We start from the raw sequence: 18,185 nt of genomic DNA on the forward strand, positions 1-18,185 counted from the left end.
AACATGAGTATGAATCCTAGATGTTTCACTAGGCAAAGTTCTCATAGACATAAGAGTTTGGCACAAACAACCTCTCAATGTGAAGCTTATAAATTCATATTCCATAAAGCTAGGTGAAACTAATGGCAGGGTTCTCAAAAATCGTTTGTATAACCAGAACAACCAAGGTATGTTAGAGCTATTTGCAGTCTTCGGACAAAAGCTTTCAGGGAACACCACCTATATTGGCTAAGGGTATACAAAGGGTGATTAAGAGCAGACCTTTAGAGAATGATAATCAAGACACCTATTTTTGCTTTTTTCTTACCTTCTATCTACAGTATATATATCTCTCTCGAACTTGTTTTATTTTGTAACAGACCTAATAATAATTATTACATTTTGATTCCGCTTTTGATATAGAAACCTGTTTTTGCCAAAACGCAGTATCTTTGCCTTTGCTTTTATAATACTTTTTTCCCCAAATCCGTGTATATGTTTCACTAAGCAACTTGTATCCCTTTTGCGTTGGGTAAAAAAGAGACTTCACACCACTGACCACACACCACTTACCAAACTTTGCAGTACTAAATCTGATCTCAACTTTGATCAGCTTTGTTAACTTTTGGTATTTATATATGAGATTCAAAGCGAAACTACAAAACAAAAAAAATGGGCGTTAATTATAAACAATATGATGTTTATAACGTGCATATATAGAATTTGTACTCCGTTTTAATTGAATTACTAGGTCAAAATATATAATTTGTACTCCGTTCTGACAATCTGATTCCCTTTTGATATCTTAGTGAAGCAAACAATCCTGAAATTCTAGTAAGATCTATATCTAATTAGATATGATTAACTTGTTTTATTGATAGATTTTTCAGAGCTAATAATAACATTCTACACAAATACGGTTAATCTAATTGTATAACGTTATTATTCTTTACACTTTGATTTTTTTTTTAACATTTAGTTTTGTGAATGAGATGTGATATTCCTTGGTAAAAAAGCAATAACAAACCACCTTTTACGTTGAATGGAAATTATTGTTCTTTTGGTAAGTGGTAACCATTTGGTTTATAGACATTTATAGTGGGATCTTTTGCATACCCCAATATATGTCGCAATTTGATTCTCTTCTTCAACTGATTTTGGGGTTAAGATAAACTTGAGATAGTTTAATTGTTTTATTCTACGAAACCTTGTTAATTAGGTATTTATGATCTATCTAACTATCTTCAATATTATATATAAGGAAAATTATGTAAAATAAATTACGATTAATTCTAAATCAACAACGAAATAATATGACGATCGATATATCAGTTACAATGTTAAAAGGGTATGAATAAAAGACAAAACAATATGTCAAGAAAACATTTAGAAGTACTTTGTTACATGTTCCAATGGATGCAGAGACAAATTGATTAAAAATTAAAAGGATACCTAATTATCGTCAGACCTCACTTATTTGCTTGTTTGAACCAACATTGTTTATATTTGAATTTCATTTACTAACTTAGTAAACATTAAAAAATTATACATAGGACACGTGTCGATCATACAGCTCATCTTTGAGGTTATAACATGGGTCCACATGCGCACAGAGCACGCACTCTTGCATCGCACGTGAGATGTCCGTACGATTGACGGTCCATCTAAACATAATTACCCTTTCAATTAATTAAGCTGTAAGGTTACTTAATAAATAAAGTGATATACTCCATCTCCTCCTTCACAATACATTTTTCACACCAATTCAGAAAAATATATCAAAAAGCTATATGCTACTTAATATTTTTTCCACAACAATTCAGATGAATGTATCAATTTTTTTTATCCTTTATAAATTCAAATATATTTTTGATATTTTTCATTATGGATGATGTTAAGTTGAAAATTAAGAACCTAATGACATTGAAACTTCAAAACATATACAAATAATCCTAAAATGATATTTTTTACTTTTTATAAAAAGGAGGAAATACGTAGTTGTAATTTATAGTTACGTATAGTTTTTTGTTATATAAGTTAAGGAAAATATTTTTGTAAAATTGAAGCCTAAATGTGTGCTCTTTCTCATAACTGCATAAAAAAGAGTTATGAATCATATTAGTGCAAATATATATATATATATATATATATATATATATAATTCAATATAAAACTTTAGAAATATACGTTAGACCTAACAATTTATTAACCAAGAAAAATATTTATTTCTCATCTCCAATTTCAGCGGGTTCTTGCTTTCACAAAATGACAAAAGCATTTCACAAACCCTCTAGTTGCCTTGATAACATTGTCCTTTCTTGGTTAAGAAATGACATTTTCTTTAAGATCGAGAACATCTTGATTATCCACAAATTCAATGTAACTCCAATCTGTTGCTTCTTTTGTGTACTCTTCCTGTTCCATCTTGAAATCGTGCTGAAACAGCAAAAAGAAAACTCAAAGCCTATTTGAGAATCAGAGCTGGAATTAATAAACCTTTTTTTATTGCAGTCAAGAACCTACTGTTTAAAATGCTGCTGCAACTTCTCATTAGTGAAATTGATACAAAACTGCAACAGAAGGGTATTAGATTATTAGCAGAGGATGATGGAATGCATATCTGTGAGCCTTTGACAACGTAGAGATTTATTTACTTGTTAGTTTTGAAGCTTTCAAATTCGTAAATGTCCATAACTCCAATTAGAGATCTAGAATTGGCATCTTGTCCAATCAAGTTATTAATCTTGTCTACCAATCTGCACATTATTAGAGATATTCTGAATTTCTCTAAAATTTGGAATGCAAGTATGTTACTTTCCGGGGAGGCGAATGCCAAAATTCAGATACAATTCTGAAAAGAGTTATGAATCATATTAGTGTATATATTTATATATATATATATATAATATATATATATTAGTGTAGAAATATACATTACACCTAACAATTTATTAACCAAGAAAAGCATTTATTTTCTATATGACTACATTTTTCACACCAATTCAGATAAATATATCAAAAAGCTATAGGTTATTTAATATTTTTTTCCTCAACAATTCAGATAAATATATCAATTTTTATATCCTTTATAAATGCAAATATATTTATGAATACAAAAACTGTTAAGCAATAGTTACATTCTCACAAGTCTTCATAGCAATATTTCATAAAAATTATTTACTTAATATAATTCATAACCTCCAATTCCACTGGTGACAATATAATCAATAAGAATAGTTAAATTAAAAGAATACACATAAAATACTACAGCTTATAAAATAAATAAAGTGTGATTTTTGTAAAGTATCATTTGTATCGTTTAGATATTTTTAATCGGTTTTTTATAAAAGATATTTCTATAGTTTGAATGTGTTTTTTAAAAAAATTATATAATATTTTGATAAAATGTTGATGTTTCATACCAAAAATAAATTCGAATTTAATATGGAAATTATGATATTAACATAATACTTGGTTAAACTCATTCTATATGATAGAATTATAATTATTATATTAACATAATAATAATTATTATATTAACATAATACTTGGTTAAACTCATCTCTTTAATGGGTTAAATCTTTTTTATTTTTTTTGTCAAACTAATGGGTTAAATCTCATAAACCTTTAATCGTATGAAAATGTAAAACACAGAAACCTTTAATCGTATGAAAATGTATCATTCTATTGTTCTTTTTGTATATATTCTACATTCTATTCATTCTATACTCAAAACTATATTATATCAAGTACTTAATTTAAATTAAAATTAATATATTTTCCTGAAAAGATTAATTGACGGTCTAAAATTTGACTGAATTATTGACATTGGGAATATTATGGTAGAATATTAAATACCGAAAGTACCCATAGATGAACGAAGAAATAGCACCTCTACCCCTTATTCATCATTTGTCTTATACTCCAGGTGTCTGTTGCTGAACGGTTAATTCTGGTACTTTTGGGCGGTGATTCTGATGTATTAAATTTAAAAGAATGCGAAAATCAATAATCAAAAATTTCAATTATTACTTCTTTTTTTTAATCTTTAGAATTCTCTGGTAAAAAGCAAGGTTAATACACACATATTTAATTTTAAAAACTCGTCATTTGACTAAGAAAAAAAACTAAACAGATTACTTTATATCAGAGAATAAAATTAAAAAAAAATACAAATGTTTTCACATATAGAATCCCCAAGATTCTTTCCTTTTTTCTATACAAGATGTCTAAAAATAGTCATTGGCTGTTATAGAATACAGAATCATAAATATAAAAATCAAACCCATAAACATGAATATAAAAAAATAAAAAATATTGCAAAACAGCTGTAACTTGACTGTTTCGGAAAATCCCACTTCACATGCTTCTTCATCTTCCCATTTTCTTTTCCTTTTTGTTCATTTTTTTTTCTAATTTTTTAAAATTTTATTTTGGTTAAAGTGCTCTAAACCCTTTATCAGATTCTATATAATCCCCTCCCAAATCCTTAATTTACCTCTTCCCCCCTTCGCTCTCGAATCAATCACTCACACACTCTCTCTCTCTCTTCTTTAGCGTTTTTTGTTTTGGTTCTCTTCCTCAATTTCTTCTTCTGCCTTTTTAACTTCCTCTCTTTTTTTTAATTTTTGATCATCAGTTTCTGTGTGTTTTGTTTTGATAATAATATTTTTTGATGTGGCAAAACTCTGGTGGATCTTGATGTTCAAACATTCATGTCTCCGGTGATTAGTGAAATCCTTAGATCTGGTTTAACTATAGACTCGTCTCTTAGACGCAGGACCCATCTTGTTCAATCTTTCTCCGTTGTCTTCCTCTACTGGTTCTATGTTTTCTCATAAATCATCTCTCCTTTAGCCCCTTTTATATATCTATATATCTTCTATAACCATAGTAATAACATAAAACTATATATTATATACTTCTCTCATATCTATTTTACATAATAACGTTCGGGTCCTGCGTCTTTTTCTTTTTTTTTTTTTGTGCGTGTGTTTGCTTTTCTTGTGTCGTGTGATATGAATAATAAAACTGAAATGGCGTCGTCGACTAGTGGAAATAGCTCGTCGACGATTTCAATAACCGGTTTACAAAACTCCGGTTCAGAGTCTGATCTCCGCGGGCAACGAGATCTGATCGACGAGAGGAAGCGGAAGAGGAAGCAGTCGAACAGAGAGTCAGCTAGGAGGTCGAGGATGAGGAAACAAAAGTATTTGGACGATCTCACTGTTCAGGTGACTCATCTACGTAAAGAAAACGCTCAGCTCGTCGCCGGGATCGCCGTCACCACGCAACACTACGTCACCATCGAAGCGGAGAACGACATTCTCAGAGCTCAGCTTCTTGAGCTCAACCACCGTCTCCAGTCCCTTAACGAGATCGTCGATTTCGTCGAAGCATCTTCATCGTCTTCAGGGTTCGGTATGGAGACCGGTCAGGGGTTAAACGACGTCGGTGGAGGTGGATTTTACGATGGAGTGATGAATCATATGAATCTAGGGTTTTATAATCAATCAATCATGGCTTCTGCTTCTACTGCTGGTGATGTTTTCAACTGTTGCTGAGTAGTAGTAATCAAAATTTCATATCATTATCATCGTGAGATAGACGAATCTTATCTGGGGTAAAGATGTAACTTTCTTATGTTGATGCTCTGTTTTTATATTATAAGATGATTAAGTAACGCTCAATTAGAGTTTTAACTGATTGTAATTATAGACAGTGTAAGATATGTGATGTCATGAAGATGGTGATGTGAGTTTGGTATAATTTTTTTTTTTTTTTTAATAATATAGTTTTGTCTTTTCCTTGGGGTTTTCCTATATACCTTATTTGGGAGTATTTGTTGCTCTTATTAGAAATATGAGATTTTTGGCTATTAGCGAAAAAAATGAAAAATAAAAAATAAAAAAAATGTGAAAGATCGTGGACGGTTTTGTTGTAGATGGGTGGTCCATAACATACTATATAGAATTGGTTTGTTGTGATTATTGTGTTCGAGACTATATTGTCCGATGTGATAAATCATGATGCATTTTGGTACTTACATCTAAAATGAGTTATTATCATGGGTCACTCGAGTTTTCTCTTTTTCAAGAATCTTACGTACGAGAGGCACATGATTTCACTATATCAATAATTTCGTTTCTTTATTCCTTTAAATATCTACATGTCAATTCTTTCATCTTAGATTCCGATCAGTTGATGTATATGAATGTACGATTGTATCTTATTTATAATTTCATATGCAAACTGTAACTTTCATAACATACGTTCTTCTTATCAATCGAGGAATCTCAAACCAAAGTCTTGACTAATCTTTAGATCGTTGTTAAGCACACCGAGAACTTTTGTCATTCAAGACATCTGCAACTTCTAATTATATTAACATTTTAGTAAAAAAACTCGAACAATGATCTCCTAACCTTAAAAACGAAATTTAAATCAACCCCTAGATGGAGGCTAGCGACCATGAATGAGTTTCAACGAAGTTTACAGTGGCAATATTTACGGAGTTTAGTCACAATGATGACATTCGATTAGATAATTTGACAAACAAATCACCCTCAATGATCGTCAGGCACCAAAACAATATTTAATATAAACTTTTTACAAATCTACCAACCAAATAGCCGCAAGTGGTCACTGACGAAATGATTAAACCAGAAATACAAAAAAAAAAAAAGTTTCCAATACTTGAAAACTCATGTATGTTCAATGAATCCAATCCATATACGGGTGTTGATTAGTGATGTTGTCCTTATTTTGCTTATTGCAAATAAAATATAACTACTCAGTGAAAGGAATAAACAAATGGGGCAAGTAGATGTTCCTGTCTGTTACTTAGCGTACGAATAAAAGCTATATACTTCAGGGTAATATTATGTGGCGTATATTTCTTTGTCTCCACCACAAACAATTTGTTATCACGATTTTCTCTTTTATTATTGATCCGAATAATAATACACGTACGAAAGCTTGATTTAGGAATCGATTCTTTAGATTGTTGCACCATTCGCTTCTTCATTATCTTTTAGCGTAAATTTTTATCATTTATTAACGATTATATTCGCGTTACATTACCACTATCGATGGTAGTTTTGTTAACACAATTATACAACGAAAGACAAAATGTCAAGTATAAAAAATAAATTGATTACCTAATCTTTTTTCAACCATATGTTGGTCACAAACAGGTCCGATCCTGTCAAAAGCACTTGCGTACATCGGTACATGTTACAAGATTCAATTGCTCACTCGTAGGATTAGCAATTGCAATTAAGGCCAAAAAATGAACTCAATTAGTATTAGAAAGAGTTTTAACTCTTTGATTAGAAAAAGTTGTATAGAACTGATCGACAAATGAGAGCTCAGGAATTAATCGAAACACATTGATTGTAGTGTTTTGTAGAGATCCAAGCCAAACATCACGTAGCATTGTTGAGTTCATAGACCCAAAAAAAAAAAAAAAAAATCTTTCTTGTTTTTTTTCGTTAGGTTTAGTGTATGGATTCCCTAACAGGTTAAGAGAAACTGTTTCTTGTTCGATTTTTTTGCATTTTTTCCAAGATTTTATTTACACGTACGTTTCGTTTTGTTTACTTTAAGACTCTCAGTGTCTCTATATATCGGCTTCCTTGCTTCGTTTGCCTGATCGTTTTTTTGTTTCTGAAGTTCTCTGTTTTTGGTTTGTCTTTGTGTATTGGTTTGCAACTAATCAGGTTTTTTCACTTCTGTGTGTCATTGATGTCATGTTATGCAACACAAAACTAAACGATTTGGTAGCTTATGTGTTTTGGTAACCATATTGGTATCTTCCACAACTTACAGTAAAGAAAGATCGTTCATGTAAACTTGAAACATTTTGCTTCTTTTATTCTACGTATACTTGGAATATTTGCATTTTTTTAAGTTTTGTAATGCTTCCAAGATAATGAATGACAAATTTAAACATCTTCCGTGACCAGCTTACCTCATCTTGAAACAATTGAGTTAGGATTGACTTTTCCTTTGAATCATCATCTAGCAATCTAGGCTACACTCTGTTCTTTGTTTCTCGTTCTTTTGTGAGACATTTGCTTCATGTGAAGACTTTTATGAGTTTTCCGACACCTTGAGACTTCTAATAATTCTCTGATTTTGAATCCATCAATCTCTTAAAAACCATCTGTGTTAGTTGTCTGCTGTGAACTGAAGTTTGTGATCTCTAGCTCTTGTCATTCATCACCAAGTCACTCATTTACATTTTTTCAAAAAAATATAGTTGTTCCTGTTAGCAACTAGTTTCGGTTTTTGTTTTTCTTCTGTTCCTGTTACTCAATTGGTTTGTAAAAAGATTAATGTATGGTTTCTGTTGGTTTACAAACCCTATTTCTCAATCACAACCGACAGAAAGATTAGTGTTTCTGTTGAACCGGAAGAAGAAGAAGAAAGTTTCATGGGAAAGACGGGACCGTGGTCCGTGGACAACGAGTTCATGCAGAAGAAGAGTTCCAAGAAATTGATGTTGTATCTTTCACAAACAGAAACCCTTTGATGAGGATGAAAATTAATGAAGAAGAAGAAGAAGGTACTGACAAGTGACAACCACCACTATCACCATGATCATGATCATAACCATGAATACTCCGAATCTGTCAAGACCTCGTCTTCAAATGATTCTAAACTCTAAAGTTGATGACTAATCGATCGGGTAATCGCCTCACTATATAGTGATATTTGAAGCCTTTTTAGTGGATTAGTGAAGAAAACAAAACACATCCATTTTGAAAATTTGGTTCCATTTTCTACTATTCCCCTTACCCCTAACCCATTGTCAACGTAGATTGCACTGCAATTGATCAACGTTGACCAATGCATCAATGTATGAAAAAAGTTCAGTCATGTTGAATTGAAAGTTTCGTAATGTAAGAAAAATATCGCCATAAAAATCATCAAAATTTATTAATATCCCACATAAAGATTTCAACTAACTTGACTATTCTCAAATGGCATGGATCTTAGATAGTCTTTACTCCTAATCATGACAATATTCGATGAGAAAAAAAAAAGATCATTCTCAAGGGATCGTCACGCACCAAAAAGAATGCTTCATATCAACTTTTTGCAAAGCCTACCAAGAAATAGGTGTAAGTAGTGGTGGTCATGGATGAAATGATTTAACATTATTTCATGAACAAAAGTCATTTTCTTCCAATATCTTAAAACTCATATATATATATATATATATGTTCAATGAATCTATTTTCCGTGTATTGATTAGTGATCTTGTCCTTATTTGCTTGTAATGCAAAAATATACTCTGCTTCAAAAGGAATAAAAAAGTTGTACTCGTGACTCTGACTTAGCGTAAGGATAACACTATTCTTCCAGGGCCATAATAATATGTGGACTATATTACTTCATCTCCAGATTCTCAACCACTGTTTTTATAATCGATCAGAATCTATTCTTTAGCTACTTGCTCCATTCAAGAAATTATCTAAACTAATAGAAATATAAGGCAAATTAATAAATATTTGGATGGGCCAAATTGTGCAAAAGTAAAAAAAACAAAACAAAAAACAAATGAGGGAAGTACTGTAGCTGCAATTGACACTCTGCAGAGGTTGTCGAGCGATTAAGAGGTCAGGTCGAGGCTTTTGTTTGGTAATGGGCCCTCAAAGAAAGCCCATTATTTAATACTAATACAGTAATGAGTAAAATGACGAATCAAATCTCTTGAAACAAAAAAAAAAAAAAAAAGTCACCTCAACTAGATTGGGACTTCTTCTTTCTTCCATGGGGCCAAGGTATGATTAATGATTTCGCACCTTAAAAATGGATTTGTTTACTAAAATTCCTTCTAAACTAAATAAAGTAAAAAAAAATTCATAAATTAACCTAATACAGTAGTAAGTAGCATTAAGGGACTTAAACAAAGTAAAAAAGAAAAGCACGAGGTGTGCAGTCATGCAGTCATGCGCGTGAGTTTGAAAATATAAAGTCGGGGGTCTAACCTAAGCTGCTGACAAGTTTTGGCATTTATACTTGTAAAAGTACACAACATTGATTAATGTTATTTAATTTGTCGTCACTAAATTTATGGCCTCCTAATAACTGATGAGAAGTGGGTGAACGAATATATACTACTTTGATGTGAGAAGAGAGCAAACAAAGCTGTAAAATAATTGCCATCAAAACTTTTATTTGAGTATTGACAAAAAAAAAAAAAAAAAAGTAGTCTTTATAAAATAAGTATTAAGTATTTATTAAAAATAAAATATAAGGAGGGGGATCAAAGTTTTTTTTGGCTTTTGCGGCTAATGGAGAAACAGTAAACACGTAGAGCGCACTCCCTCCTCGTGGTCCAGAAAGCCACCAAACCTATCTTCTTACTTCAATAGTATAAACCCAAACATATTTAACATAATCAATTTACTAGTAATTTGGAAATGGTGATTAATTAACTTAAAAAATGGTAGTTAAATGGTAAGTCTATCTTTTAGGATATGTTTTAGCCAACTTTTATGGAGTATAATTTATTTTCTTAATGATGTTTTTAATTTTAAAATCATTGATATGTTGATTCCCAAATAGACAAATCTTTAAGAAAAAGCAAAAGTTTTTTTTTTATTTTATTTTAAATTACAAATAAAATAAAGAAAAAGCAAAAAAAAAAAAAAAAAAGGTAGAGAGGAACGTGGCACAATTCCCCGTGCGTGTTTCTTCTTCCTTGCCAGACGCAAAACGCAGACGCGCACCCCAAATAACAAAAAACAAAAACTGCTTCCCCTCTCTCTCTCTCTCTTTCTCTCAGATCGATTTTGGGGTTGTGCCGATCAACGACGGTAAAATCTCCGCCGTTTATTTTCATCGTCGGAGGATCTCTATCTCTATCTAATCTAATCTCCTGTGTACGTACGTATACCCCTTTCGTGTGTTTTTGATTCCGCCGGAAACCTTAGTTGTTGTTCCTTGGTGAGATGAGACCCCTTTTGCCTCGTGTGATTCACAACGAATCGACTTAGCATTTCTAGGTTAAATTTTTTTTTCTTTCCGTGTTCGTTTACTCAAATCTCTCTGTTGGAAAAGTTCGTGTTTTCTTGGTCTTTGACTCAGTCATTTCATGTCCTGAGTCCATTAGAATTGATCGCTTTTTTTGTTTGATAACATGAAACAAAATCCATTTTTTTTTTAAAAAATTTCTTCTGTTTTGGTACTTATATAAGAGTTTCAGATCTTATTGTATTGTGTTTTCTTGGTGTGCGTGTGCTTCTGCAGGGAGGAAGATAAGTAGCTGTTGTTATACTGCGGTAGAGGACGTACAAGTTGTTGTGTGTGTTTTAAAGTTAAAAAGGATTATGGGTTCAGTTTGTTGTGTAGCTGTGAAAGACAGAAAGGTTCCTCCTAGTAGTGGTGGTGGACCTGCGACTAGTGCATCTGTTCATCGTAACTCAGCGTGTTCGCCACAGTGGAGTTTCCGGCGTGACAATAGGAGGCGAGTTGCTGATGAGATTGAGGGTTCTCCTTATTACAGTTCCTTTGTTGGGAGTAGAGGTATTAGTATGGATAAGATGTCTTTAGGATCTGAAAGAGGTACTCTTTCCGAGGAGGGAGGAACACCTCCTGATGGACATTTAGGCACTCCTGCCTCTCAGAAATCAGCTACTCCAGATTTGAGCACTAATTCTATGGTTCCACCTTCTTCAGGTAATTTCATTCTCTCAGACAACAACAACAACTAGTATCGGGAGCTTTATCTCCCTAGAATATATCTCCTTATTTTTTTTAGTCTGTTCTCGTTGTTGATTAGATATAGTTGCCAGATGAGTTTTTTTAGTAGGATGTCTATCTTGCCGTCTTGGCACCGGGAACTATTTTTCTGTAATGAGTTAATTGTGTTTACTGTTCTCTTGCTGTGTCTTATGTTAACTCTTTTCTGTGCGGCAGGTTCATCCTTGGCAAGCAGTGATCTCATTGAGGTGAGATGTTCGACAAAACTCTAGTTTTTAAGCTTACGAGTTTTGGGTTGTTCTCTGTCATGTGTGTTTCTCTTGAAGCACTTTTTTACTTCCTTACAATTTGAAGTTAAGAGTGCTGGGACTTCCCTTCTACTTGTGTTCTTCCTTGGGAAGTATTATCTTCTTAACCCCTTTTTGGTTCGTCGCTGTTTCAGGTGAAGAATTTAATTGACTCACCTGGAATTGTCCCATCAGCTCAACCGAAACCTTTGTTCTCTACACCTTCTCTTCCCAATCCAGTCGGTGATCTTTCATCAGCTCACACTCGTTTGCTTCCTCCTAAATCTACACCATCAAGACGGGCTCGGCGTTCACCTGGGCACCAGTTGTTTAGGCAGGTTTCTGATAGTCAAATTTTAGGATTGAAATCCCCAAATAACAATTACTCAGTCTCAGAAGGTAGGTCATCGTTTGTGCTTTCGACCTGTAGCAATGACTTCGCCACCGGATCCCAATACGCATCCTCTGAAGGTGGCTGGTCTATGAACACTTTTTCTGAGCTCGTGGCATATTCTCAAAGGGAGAGATGGTCCTTTGATAGTGACCACTTAGGTTCTGGCAGACGGAAACTTAGTGGTGGCAGCAGCAGATTCTCCTTCTCCCCTTCCGTTGTTGATCAGCAGACTTGTGGAGCTTGCTCAAAGTTACTAACTGAGAGGTCTTCTATTGCCAATTTCGAGCTTCCAATTGCTGCTGTTCTTGCGTGTGGTCATGTTTACCACGCTGAGTGCTTAGAGACCATGACTACCGAAATAGAGAAGTACGATCCTGCCTGCCCCATATGCACGATTGGGGAGAAACGGGTTGCGAAAATAACGAGGAAAGCCCTAAAAGCGGAGGCGGAAGCGAAGGCTAAGCAGTACAAAAGATGTAAAAACCGTGTGGTAGATAGTTACGGTGAGAGTGAATGTGATGAGTTTGTGTTCGAGAAAATGGGGAAACGAGAAGGCAAAGCTCTCAAGCTAGAACCTAGTTGCAGTAGCAAGAGCTCGTCTAATAAGTCATTCTTGAAATGGCACTTCGCTTCTATCAGCTCCAAGTGGAGTAAACCCTCGTCCAAAGACTCTGCATTGAAGAAGGGGTTTTGGTCTAGACATCATAACAACCGATCTTCATCAAGCATAGAGGTAAACTCTGAACTTTTTTCAAACCTGAATTGTGAAAGAAATGATAAGTCTTGTAATAACCGATAAGACATATTTCAGGGACTTAACCAGACATCTCAGCTATGATGAAACCCCTCGACCTGGATCAGAGGCATGTGGGTTATTTAGGAAAGCTTTGTAAAAAAACAGTATTAAGCATCAGTTTCAGCTTTAGCCCTTAGAGCTGTGTTTTTAACGTTTTTTTTGGATATTTTGTGTGTTTCAGTGTAACCTGTGGGGATAATTTTTAGTAATGAAACAAACATGTCATGTTAGAGAGATTTGTGAAATTGCCAGCCATGAGCCATTTACAAAAATTGTAAGAAGGTTTTGTTAAACAGCCATCTCTAGTTTTACATATAGCACGAGGTTTCGTTGTTTTTGTAAGTTTCAGAGGATCTCAAAATCTGCTCCAATTCTTTGCAACAAATAATGGAATTAAATCAAATTTTATGATTTGCTCACACTTGAAAGTATTGTTTATACCACCATGAAGAGTATACACAAAGCATTACAATATTGGCTTACCAAAGTGTTCACAAGGCTCAGTTTCATATACAAATGTGAAGACTAACACCTACAGTTTTCACAAAATCTATCTTTTTTTTTTCTTTTATATGCCACAACAAATATTACAGATATACGTATAAGGTGTACTTATATAACCCCTATCTATAAAAATGCGAAGAGCGCGTTTTCTTGCGCTTCAAGAATCATACTCCCCAATAAAGGTTGTGAAAAAGCCCTGAAGCTTTTCAGACAACAAAGTCGTGTAATTGATGGGGATTAGAGAATCTGGCATCTTGCTGGTTTCCAAGGCCAACGTAGCGATTGTAATCATCAATACCAAACCCATGATAGTTCATCAAGCTGTCGTACTCTGCAGTGGTAGCACGGTCTGGTTTCGGATCTGCAAACACGAGATTCTCTCCTGCATCAGATGTATATGCGATGTTGTTGTTGTTGTTTCCTTGATTCTGTTGTTGTGAAGAAGACTCCTCGTGTTTGAGCTGAGAAGTTTCTTGCATTTTGTTGTTGTCTTGATTAGAGTTAGTCTCTAACTCTGAATCTCCAAACTCTTCTTTATACATCTCTTCGATCATCGGTTTCCATAGTCGAACTCTCGCGTTAATAAACCAGTTTGCAACCTTGAAAAATGTCAAGAATCAGAAGACAATTCAAATTAAAGCAAACAACAAAAAAGGTGAGATCTAGCCTTCTCTGTTACCTGATTTTTCGATAGTCCTGTCTGCTTTGAAAGCATGATTTTCTCTGATTCCTTAGGATATCTACAAAAACCTTGAAATGGTTATTATTACTCAAGCAAAGAGAAGCAAATAAAAGAAAGTGCCTTATTGAACCAATAACGTACGGGTGAAGGAAATGCTCAAAGAGCCAAGCGCGGAGTATAGAGACAGAGTTTTCAGGTAAGCCTCTTTGTGGTCTCCAAGCTGGTCTAACCATTCCAAGCTGTTGATGTAAAGCTCTTTGTTGTCTCAACCGTTGATCTAAATACCTAAGACGTGGTATCCTCTCACCTTGTTCATCAGAAGTCTCTCTCTCACCAAGCTTCCCTCTGATTACCTGAATCTGCTCTTTTATCGCGTCCCGCAAGCAACGGAAATGACGAGAGATTCTATTCAGAGCGACGGATGTGTAAGGCTTAGCTGCTCCAAGACCTGTTACCATCTCGAAAGACGAAGCTAAAGCTTCCATTTGATGGTGGTATTGGTTATACCTTTTATCTACCTGCAACAACAATCATCAAAACTTTATAAAAATTATAGTCTCACTCGCTTATAAAAAAAAGTATTCAAATTTTGAAGTGTTGCTACCTCATCCACCATTGTTAAGAGCTTGCTCTTCTTGTTCTGTAACTCCTGACGTTCTGAAGGAGATAACTCCTGCGGTTGCGGTTGCGGTTTCTCATCTTCTTTAATGTTATTATCACTCGACCCATTTTGAAAGTCTTGACCTTTATCGTTCTTCATCTTCTTATTCCCCAATTTCAATTCTTTCCTGACGCTAACAACTTCATCAAGCAACTGCTGAGTTGGTTTAAGGTAACGAGATCTCAGAACGCTACTCACAAACCCTGATGTCTCGTATCGGTAATTGTTGTAGAATCCAACACCATTGTTGTTGTTGTAACCAGAGGAAGGTATCATTTGGTCAGAGTGATGCTGTTGCTGTTGATGATAATGATGATGACCACTCAAGCTCTTCCCATTCTCATCCGACGACATAGTAGAAGCATTATTGTAATTCAGTTGGTTCGAAAGGTTCTGGTAATGGTATTGAAACGGAGAGACAGAGACAGCTGACTGGATCTGATTACCAAGGCTTAAAGAAAGACCACCACCGTGAAAACTCAGATCGTTACTTGACACAGTAACGTTCCCGTTGACGGCAACGTCGCTTGTTGTTGGTGGGATAAACACCATCTCGTTGTGTCGAACATCGCCGGAGACAATCTCGGAGAAAGATGCAGCAGAGGAAGAAGAAGCTTGTTGTTGTTGTTCGTTGAGGTAAATGGATTCATGATACATAGATTGCATGCCGACACTGTTTGGATAATACACAGCCATGGATTTGTGTGTGTTTTGTAATGTAAAAAAGATATAAAAAAATGTTGTTTACATCCGATTGAATCTTTTGTCTGAAAGAGAGAAGAGAGAGAGAGAGAGAGAGAGAGAGAGACGTGTAAGTTTAAAACTTGAATTGTGGATAGATAAGTAATAAAAGAACAAATCTTTGAAATGGTTAAAACATCATATTCTTTACGCCGCAATTACTGATGAATTCAAGAAAAGAAACCCAGAAATCCCTAAATCTAGGTAAAAGAAGATATCAAAACCCTAAATTAATCTTATTTTTCGTACAGATGAAACTTTCCACTTCAATCAGTGACGCAACCATAAAAAAAAAAAACAGAGCATGATGATGATGAAACCATGAGATATATACATAAAGTGTTCTTTTTATTTTTCTTGGTTATAAGAATTAATTCCACAGAGAAGATGATGATGATGATAAAATTTTCTAAAAAGGAAATCTTTTTATTAAAAAGAAACACAGTACACAAGTCAATCATAGGTTTGAATCAAGAAACTAAAATACTAAGAACAATCGAAATATTATAAAAGTTTAAAGAAAAAGGAAAAAAAATCACAACCTGAGATGATAAACTTTTTTTTAAAACCCCTACAAAAGAGAGATTGTGGATGTGACTGAATCAGGGAACACAGAGATAAAAAGAGAGAAGAAGAAAGAAGAAGAAGAACTTCGAACAGTCGAAGACAAAAAGAGAGAGAGAGAGAGAGAGAGAGAAAGAGAAGACACCACCCAATCCCAAGAGACGATTTTTATTATAAATTGCAATATAGTATTAAATTATAAACAATATTTTTTTTGGTGCTTTCACTCACAAAGAACAGAACCAAACCATCTTATCATTGGAACCTCGACAACAAACCCTGATTTTTAAAAAAATTTATAATTAATATATAATATGTTTAACAAATATTAGTATATCATTAAGGAGAGAAAATTTGACAATATCTACCAGTAATTTCTTTTTGTTTGGTTTTTTAATTCCAACCGAAGCTTCTATATCAAATTATCATTTTATATAATAGTTTTTGACTGTACCAACCATTTATAGAATAGCACGTACAATATTCAAGAAAGCGGTTTAGGCAGAAAGCGGTTTAAGCAACTGTCTAGGTGCTTTCTAGACGCTAGGCGTTCAGCAGATGTCTAGATGACCGCCTAAACCGCTTAAAATTACATAAATTTAATTTTAATATTTATTTTTGATTTTTAAATTACATATATTTAAATTATTATGTTTTATATCTATATACGTAATTATAAATATTTATATATTGTTAATATAACTTAAATAAATGTATTTTTCTTACTTTTGTTTATAATTTATAATTTTTTAATTTTTATAACATATATTTTTATATAATTTTATATATATAATGTTTTATGTTGTAAACGCTTAAACCGTCTAAAAACCGTTTAGGCCCCGACTAAATGTTCTAAACGCTAGGCGCTGGATCACTGCCCAGATACCACATAGCGCTTTTTTGAACACTGAGCATGGATGAGCAGAAAATTTATTTATATTTTTTTGAGAGGATTATTATAGATAATAGAGAATATTTTTTATAAAATATTTTTAATATTCAAGTTAATCTGATTTTTTTTTAAAAAAAAAAAGATTACTGGAACCAGAACGAATACTGTGTTGTCATTGACTTGACTTGGTGCTTATATATATATATATAAAAGAATATAGTATCATTTAATAATATAAACAAGAGTTGAGTTTTTCGTATTCTATGTTTTTTTTTTTTTTGTGAAGTTTAATACTAGCTTGGAAACAAATTCAAGCAACCGTTCGAGTTGTTTTACTATTAAATTTGTCCACCAAAAGCCCTGATAGATTAATTCATCTCAAATTAGTTGTGGTTGTGCGATAAAAATCATGGGTTAGTCATGAACCAAACATATGTTTTTATTTCTTCTTACATGATTGCGGTAGGGATCCCTGGCTATAAGCGAACGAGAAACATGTGTTACGTACGTGAGAGAATATGATACTTCATAACTAATCTATGAAGTATAATTGTTATATTGTCATAAGACATAACGATAAATTTTTCTCTCTAAATACATTAATTAAAATCAATCAACAAATAAACATATTATTTTGTGCTCTCCTACTGTTTTATCATAAGGCATACGGTGTATCGTTCGCGTAATACATCGGGCACACATTTCTTATTAAGTGACGTGCAAAAGAGGAAAACTAAAAATAACTCCCATTTATTCAGAATTTTCTATTTTCTTACATGATTCACATATAATTAAAATATAACTAGAAATGTCAACAAAACCAATATATTAAAAATGAAGTTACTAAAATTACAAAACCACCCCTAGACATAGAGAATTAGATTTGCCAGAAGTGTTGCTTTGAGGAAGAAGTGTTTGTGTATGCTCAATTGCTTAATTGAGGGATTAAAGGACCCTTAACAACCAGTTG

At 33.4% G+C, this 18,185-nt stretch overlaps 3 protein-coding genes across 6 annotated transcripts; 2 read left to right on the plus strand and 1 right to left on the minus strand.

Moving 5' to 3' along the window:
• Positions 1–4,211: 4,211 nt before the first annotated feature.
• Positions 4,212–5,783, plus strand: LOC104702281 (bZIP transcription factor 44). Its single transcript, XM_010418116.2, has one exon. The coding sequence runs from the start codon at positions 4,998–5,000 to the stop codon at positions 5,541–5,543; it is 546 nt and encodes a 181-aa protein (XP_010416418.1). The 5' UTR covers positions 4,212–4,997; the 3' UTR covers positions 5,544–5,783.
• A 4,814-nt stretch (positions 5,784–10,597) lies between these two features.
• LOC104702283 (uncharacterized) lies at positions 10,598–13,407 on the plus strand. 4 transcript variants are annotated; one of them, XM_087457052.1, is made up of 5 exons: positions 10,598–10,874; positions 11,242–11,670; positions 11,911–11,942; positions 12,137–13,108; positions 13,187–13,407. In XM_087457052.1, the coding sequence occupies exons 2-5, from the start codon at positions 11,322–11,324 to the stop codon at positions 13,211–13,213; spliced, it is 1,380 nt and encodes a 459-aa protein (XP_087313178.1). In that variant the 5' UTR covers positions 10,598–10,874; positions 11,242–11,321; the 3' UTR covers positions 13,214–13,407. The 4 variants fall into 4 exon arrangements, with proteins under 4 accessions (XP_087313178.1, XP_087313177.1, XP_087313179.1 ...); XM_087457051.1 differs by having other exon boundaries at positions 10,645–10,997; XM_087457053.1 differs by having other exon boundaries at positions 10,651–10,938.
• A 175-nt stretch (positions 13,408–13,582) lies between these two features.
• On the minus strand, positions 13,583–16,728 carry LOC104702284 (BEL1-like homeodomain protein 3). Its single transcript, XM_087457050.1, has 5 exons — positions 16,302–16,728; positions 14,962–15,785; positions 14,499–14,875; positions 14,355–14,415; positions 13,583–14,274 (listed from the first exon to the last, which is right to left on the minus strand). The coding sequence occupies exons 2-5, from the start codon at positions 15,712–15,714 to the stop codon at positions 13,882–13,884; spliced, it is 1,584 nt and encodes a 527-aa protein (XP_087313176.1). The 5' UTR covers positions 15,715–15,785; positions 16,302–16,728; the 3' UTR covers positions 13,583–13,881.
• Positions 16,729–18,185: the final 1,457 nt, after the last annotated feature.

This window comes from Camelina sativa, chromosome 7 (genome assembly GCF_030686135.1).
Source record: "Camelina sativa cultivar CO46 ecotype springtype chromosome 7, ASM3068613v1".
NCBI classification, from domain to species: Eukaryota; Viridiplantae; Streptophyta; class Magnoliopsida; order Brassicales; family Brassicaceae; genus Camelina; species Camelina sativa.

What these genes read in the sequence shown, in the direction of transcription:
- LOC104702284 (XM_087457050.1), bottom strand. Translation starts at nt 15,714, where the DNA reads ATGGCTGTGTATTATCCAAACAGTGTCGGCATGCAATCTATGTATCAT. An exon ending in TCTTAACAATGGTGGATGAG is followed by an intron (nt 14,876 to 14,961) that starts GTAGCAACACTT and finishes TTGTTGTTGCAG; the next exon opens with GTAGATAAAAGGTATAACCA. An exon ending in TTTGAGCATTTCCTTCACCC is followed by an intron (nt 14,416 to 14,498) that starts GTACGTTATTGG and finishes AGGTTTTTGTAG; the next exon opens with ATATCCTAAGGAATCAGAGA.
- LOC104702281 (XM_010418116.2), top strand. Translation starts at nt 4,998, where the DNA reads ATGAATAATAAAACTGAAATGGCGTCGTCGACTAGTGGAAATAGCTCG.
- LOC104702283 (XM_087457052.1), top strand. Translation starts at nt 11,322, where the DNA reads ATGGGTTCAGTTTGTTGTGTAGCTGTGAAAGACAGAAAGGTTCCTCCT. An exon ending in TATGGTTCCACCTTCTTCAG is followed by an intron (nt 11,671 to 11,910) that starts GTAATTTCATTC and finishes TCTGTGCGGCAG; the next exon opens with GTTCATCCTTGGCAAGCAGT. An exon ending in GATCTTCATCAAGCATAGAG is followed by an intron (nt 13,109 to 13,186) that starts GTAAACTCTGAA and finishes GACATATTTCAG; the next exon opens with GGACTTAACCAGACATCTCA.